The 6,768-nt window shown below is 39.8% G+C and overlaps 1 protein-coding gene across 1 annotated transcript; it reads right to left on the bottom strand.

The window, feature by feature from the left end:
• Window positions 1–721: 721 nt before the first annotated feature.
• Window positions 722–2,150, bottom strand: tmem97 (transmembrane protein 97; the record flags this gene model as incomplete). Its single annotated transcript, XM_083914392.1, has 3 exons — window positions 722–1,138; window positions 1,805–1,949; window positions 2,037–2,150. The coding sequence occupies 3 exons, from the start codon at window positions 2,148–2,150 to the stop codon at window positions 864–866; spliced, it is 534 nt and encodes a 177-aa protein (XP_083770518.1). The 3' UTR covers window positions 722–863.
• Between the last annotated feature and the right edge of the window lie 4,618 nt (window positions 2,151–6,768).

Genomic DNA, 6,768 nt, shown 5'->3' with positions numbered 1-6,768 from the left:
GGAGTTACATTCTTTAAATAAATGCATATTATGGTGGATATTTTACAGGCTGATTCCAGAATGTTCAGATACAGTAAATACAAAAAATAAAGACTTAGTATTAATATCACTGCCTAATAATAACAATTAGATTAATGTATTAAATGAAAAATAATAAATCATAATAATTCACTTTATTAATAAAGTATGTTTCTTAAAATGTTACAAAGTGCTTAACAAAAGGAAATTAAACCAGACAAAAGAAATGAGAATTAGACAGCATAAATTAAGTAAAAACAATACAATTGATAGGATCAAACAAATAGGAATAAATAAATGATTGGATTCAGTACAAAAACACAAAAACCTTTTTATAACTGCATCATGTTTAATTTTTTTTGTTTTTTCATTGTCTGTTTTTGCATTCATTATTAGAATATACTGTATACTTTATCTTTGGGGATATAAACATGCTTTTTCTGGTATATTTTCTGCCTACAATTCATAGTCAAGGTTTTAAAAAGTCCTTCCCATAAGTGCACTTTTTTTTATTTTACAAAGAACACAATACAGAAATGACAGTGACAATCAACCCCAAAAACAATGTGACAGGTATCCCCAACAGGGATTTTTTTTGTTAGCAATTAAGCTAACAACCACATGTTGTAATACATTTTTTAATTCCACCTCGGTACTGAAAAGGACACAAATCATGTTCAACAATAGTTTTTACTTTTAAGAGTAACATTAAAAGTGCTCTGGCTGCATTTACAGTTTCCTTCTAAAAATAGCGTGATGCAGTCTGAATCACACAGTCGGACATACAGTATGTCAATTCAGAAATGTAGAAAAAGTCAGTTAGATAGATGTAGTCTGGATATAAGTCAGTGGTTCTTTTTAGATTTGGCTGGCTTGTGTCCAGAATTGGAGGTGGAGTTGTATGTGGAGGACAGCAACATGGTGAGGAGCAGCAGCACAGGCACCACAAGGTATGGTAAGTATATGGAGACCAGCAGCCAGCGCTCCTGCAGGGTTTGTGGACCGGGGTGGGGTTGTGTAGGGAACTGATAAAGGAGGATGTGAGCTAGAATCGGGACCAGGGTAGTGGCCACATGTGTGGAATACATGATGACAGGAGTCCTGATCCACTTACAGCCACCTGAGAGACAAGAAGGGTTAGGGAGAAAGGCGAGCCAATAATAACTGCTGACACTTACGTCTTTGGATTATCAGCAATAAGAAAGACAAAGTTTCATGAAAGAGGGTTGCTGTTGATTTCCCAGTGTATGAGGTATACATCATTTATCAATCAAATGCACTGAATTAAAGATTAGGGTTGAGAATGTCACCTGTGAACTAGCCTGGCTATTAGTTTGAAACTTCAACAGTGGTTCTAATAATACTCGTTTCAGTTTTAAGACATTTGATCTCAGGACAGAATCCAATAAAATATATCTGATAGAAAAGTTCGATTTTTTCCTAAAAACACATTTGCTGGTAACTCTCTCTGAGTTTCAAACATGGCTACTTTGAGTAAGCAAGAAGAACTGATTTGAATCACTCTAGCTTGTTTCTGATTGGAGATATTCAAGGTGTTACAACCGCCCCATGTTAAGACAGTCCCTGGTCCCCAGGCTACTAGCAATTGTGTGAAATAACAGCATACCGTCCGTGGATAGGTTTCATTATCGTGGGTATTATATGCCGAATTAGGCAATGAGTCGTACATATTTCCAAAGAGGCATTCATCCATGTTTATGTGCGTGTTTTATTTAACAGACATATTTTTAAACACAGTAAACAGCCACCTTTAGTATGTACCGACCTTTCAGGAAAGCATAAGCTGCAACGGGGAAAAAGGGCGTTTGAACCAAAGCCTCGCAGAAAATCAAAGATTTGAACCATTCTGGCGGATACAGCACCATGGGGTCTCTGAACTCCAAAGCATACCACTTCAGAAGGTCCTTCAGCTGACGGAAAGGCACATTCAATGTGTCACTTGTGTTATAGCCACACATCAGTTGATTGTATCTTGTTAACTTCATACTGACACTTACCGGCTGAGGATAGACGTGTCCAGGTAGCAGGGCTTGTAAGTCAATAAATAATGTGATAGGAATATGAGAGGCAAAATAGAAGAAAAATATTATTTCTAATACACGGAGAGTCATTTTCTCAAACCTCTGCAGTGTGTATGACAGAGTTAGCAGCAGCAGTGTGTCATAGAAACGCGTGATCCCAGGATGAATCCCATTGGTTCGTAGAGGGAGGTGGGGGCGTTCTTGAACGCATCATTCCACACAGGAGGAGTAGCATCCAGCTGCAGACCTGGAGCACAAGCCCCTCACTTAGCATCCAGCTGCAGACCCGGAGCACAAGCCCCTCACTTAGCATCCAGCTGCAGACCCGGAGCACAAGCCCCTCACTTGACACAAGTCCCTCAAGTGAGGGGCTTGTGCTCCGGGTCTGCAGCTGGATACTATTGGACAGGAGAAGGCAGAGGCATGCTGCTTCAGGTGTTCCTACTAAATGTCGGAATTACTCCTATCAATCGCTTTGCGCAAAAATACGACTCCATGGTAGCTCCAAACTACCTCATGTTTTTTCAAGGTAATTAAGTACGTTATTCCTTTTCCTCAGTATGATTTCTGTTTATGTACTTGCTGGTAGCCTAATAATAGGATGTAATATGTAATAGGATGGAATAAAAAAAAAGATAAACCTGGTTAGACGTAGAAGCAAAACATATATTTTACAAATTATAAAACATTTTTACAGTGCTTAAGAGCATACAGTACATCATTTTTACCTCTCTGTTGAGGTGTTTATGGGTGTGATCATCTTACTCTTGCTATTTATATTATATTTTAGACAGATCTTGAAATGCCCCCCCCCCCCCCAGCAGATATGTAAATGTAGCCTAAAAAGTTAAATGTACGGTATATATAACTGTTCAGAATCTGTCCTTATCTGATGCCTTGATATGGTATTTAGATGGGATTTGTATCTTCCAAGGTGACACTGGCTGCCTGTAGAAATCTAGCTTGATGATATTCAGCCTCATCTTTCACCAAAAGCTATGGACTCTCAACATCCACATAATCCTGAAAAAAGGTGTAGAAATCGTGTTTGTTAATATGACTTTATATGTAATATATAAATCAATATGACTAATAATCCTGCAGTCAAATTTAAGATCTCACCTTCAACCGCTTATCTGGGGTCGGGTCACGTGGGAAGCAGCTTTAGCAGGGGACCCGAAATTCCCCTTTCCCGGGCCACATTAACCAGCTCTAACTGGGGGGTCCCGAGGCGTTCCCAGGCCAGTGTGGATATATAATCTCTCCACCTGGTCCTGGTTCTTCCCCGAGGCCTCCTCCCAGCTGGACGTGCCTGGAACACTTCCCTAGTGAGGCGCCCAGGGGGGATCCTTACTAGATGCCCGAACCACCTCAACTGGCTCCTTTCAACGCAAAGGAGCAGCGGCTCTACTCCGAGTTCCTCACAGATGGTTGAACTTCTCACCCTATCGCTTAGGGAGACTCCAGCCACCCTCCTGAGAAAACCCATTTCGGCCGCTTGTACCCGCGACCTCGTCGAACAATTGGCAATTGCATCGTAAATGGTTACAAGATTCTGACTTTATAAAATTTGTAGGAGAACATATTGATCTCTACTTTCTATAAATGTGAATGGAACAACTGCAGCCATTAGATGGGAAGCTTTTAAAGCATATATTAGAGGACAAATGATAAGCTTCACCAGCTCTTAATTTAACAAATTCAAACAGACTATGAATGAACTAGACTCTAAAATTAGAGAATTAGAGAGATAGGTTAGCATAGATGATTTGACACACACAAGACAGGAGTTACTGACCCTTAAAGCAAGATACGAGGGGCTCTCCAGGCTTAAGGCTGAGGATGGTATAATAAGACTGAAACAAACTTTTTATGATCAAGGCAAAAAGCCGGGTAAACTGCTTGCTTGGCAGATAAAGAAACTTGAAATCCGACAGAGCCATAAATATAATTAGGAACGAACAGGGAGAGTAAACAGAAATGAATACCACCTTTGTCTCTTATTATAAAACTCTTTATAATTCTGACAGCCTGCAAGACCTGGTAAATCAAAACAATTTCCTGGATGGATTGGTCATTCCCTGTATTTCTGAGAGTACAAAAACTAAACTGGACAGAGAATTCAATTTGAATGACGTCTCCGCCATTACAAGCATGAAAGGAGGTAAAGCTTCGGGTCCAGATGGGCTTCCGATAGATATTTACAAATTTTCTAAAGCAAAATGAATAGCCCCATTATTAGATGTATATATGGAATCCTTTAAAACAGGTTGCCTCCCCGTTTCGTTGCACAGTGCTCTGATTGTTACTATCTTAAAACCAGGCAAAGTGTCAACCGAACGTGGTTCTTTTAGACCACGGGTGTCAAACGTACGGCCTGCGGGCCGGAACCAGCCCGCCAGTGGGTTCAGTCCGGCCCGCGGGATAAATCTGCATTATTAAAGAAGAATAAACTTCATTTTCTTTCAAATTTGAAGTTCCTATATTGTTCGCTAGGGGCGCTGTGTTTTAGTCAGTTCCATCGCTTTACCCACTTTTTTGCAGCTTTTTTTCAGCTGAGGACATTTTCCGCTCCGTTGTTGGAGCGCTGGACAGAGTCGGGGCAGACTGGTCCTGCACCGTAAGCCTGGCTACTGATGGTGCGCCGTCAATAATCGGTAAAAAGGCAGGTGTTGTGACAAAGTTCAGAGGGAAAGAGCAAGCCGCAAATGGAGGAGGTGATTTTTGGACATTTCGTTGCATTTTGCATTAGGAGGCATTATGTTGCAAGTCGCTAAAAATGGATCACGTCATGGAGGTGGTTGTCCAAACTGCTAATTTCATCCGAGCCAGAGGTCTCAATAATCGTCAGTTTGACAGCTTTCTCAGTGACTGTAACATTACCCATGGTCTGCCATACCACACTGAAGTAAGATGGTTAAGCAGAGGTGCTGTGCTGAGGTGCTTCTTTGATTTACGTGGGGAAATCGGACAATTCATGGAGAAAAAAGGAAAACCTGTTAAGGAATTACAGTGCCCACTTTGGCTGCAGGACCTTGCATTTATGGTTGATATTACCGAGCACTTGAATAATCTGAACAAAATGTTGCAAGGACGCAAAAGAATTGTAACAGTATTATGACAGCATACGTGCGTCTCAGAGATGTGTGCGCAGCAAGCGTTAATCCTGACGTGAAACAGTACAAAGACAAGATTTCAGGGTTGCTGAGGGAGTTTAAGAAGCGATTAGCGAACTTGAGACAGAATTTGCAGTTTTTTGCTCACCATTCACAGTCAGAGCTTCTGATGTGCCCGTTGACATGCAACGTGAAATTATTGATTTGCTGTGTGATGTAGAATTGAAGGACAAATTTGCTTCTGTGGGCTTGGACACATTTTACAAGTATCTCCTACCAGGCTATCCTAAATTGACAGCACTGGCTGCAAAAATGTTGTCCATGTTTGGGACTACCTACCTTTGTGAGCAGGTCTTCTCAGTGATGAACATTTATAAAACAAAGCTCACACATAAGCACTTAAATGAGATTCTGAAACTGGCTGCTTCTCAGGACATGATGCTTGATATTGATGCACTTGTGCAGGCTAAAAGATGCCAAGTTTCAGGGGCAAATACTGAGCAAGACTAAATCCTATGGAATGCTGCTTTCGACATTGCACTATAAAAATAAACAGCATTGAATATTTTCTGTTGTAATTGCTGTGAAAGTCAGTGCTAGTCAGTAACAGATTTACAACAGAAGAGTTTTGTTGAGTAAAATATTATTTCTTATGCATGCCATATATGTTATGTATGTGAGTTTTTTTTTACATGTATACATTTTATGCATTAACAAGGAAGGGGACAAATTTACTTTATCAAATGTCTGTTTAAAACAGCTGCCACTTAAGATTTCAAGTGTGTGGAGTCAGTTCATGTGTTCAGAATTGCTTCCCAGATGTGGAAAATGGATTTTAAATCATTTCTGAATTTGTATGTGTTTGATGTATTTAAACATGCAGGACAGTGTGTTTAAGTTCCACAAAACTGTGAATAAATGTTTTGCAACATTGTACAATCACTGATCAGTTTTTATGCATAATGCACTTCTTAAAAACTCTTAGGTTGTTCATAATATATTTAGTAAAAGGGACAATTCATTTCATATAAAGATTTTTATAATTTACTTCTTCTTTGCACTAATACAAAGAAAAAAAAGGACTTATTGTTAGTTCTATGTAGTTTTGGAATGACTTTACTGGTCTGGCCCCCTTGAGATCCGATTAAGTTGTATGCGGCCCCAAGACCAAAATGAGTTTGACAACCCTGTTATAGACCCATATCACTTTTAAATTCAGATGATTCAGATTCAAAGATTATAGCTCAGGTTCTAGCCATGAGACTTGAGAAGATTCTACCAGTCATTATACATAGAGACCAGAATGGTTTTGTGCAAAAGCAGCTGGGGTTCCACAATGTGAGGAGAGTTCTTAACATAATTCACAAGTGTGAAGAGTCCCCTGACACTGCAATACTATCACTCGACGCCGAAAAGTTAAATGGCCCTATCCACTCGACGGTTTGGATTTGGTCATTACTTTCGTAGATGGGTCGAAATTTTATTTTTTGATTCTTCTGCAATGGTATCTAATAATCTCATCTCTCAACCTTTTGAGTTATTTCAAGGCACGGGGCAGGGGTCACCAATTTCACTTCTTCTTTTTGTAATAG

Source organism: Echiichthys vipera (genome assembly GCF_963691815.1).
Source record: "Echiichthys vipera genome assembly, chromosome: 5".
NCBI classification, from domain to species: Eukaryota; Metazoa; Chordata; class Actinopteri; order Perciformes; family Trachinidae; genus Echiichthys; species Echiichthys vipera.
This window is presented reverse-complemented; position numbering and strand designations above follow the sequence as displayed.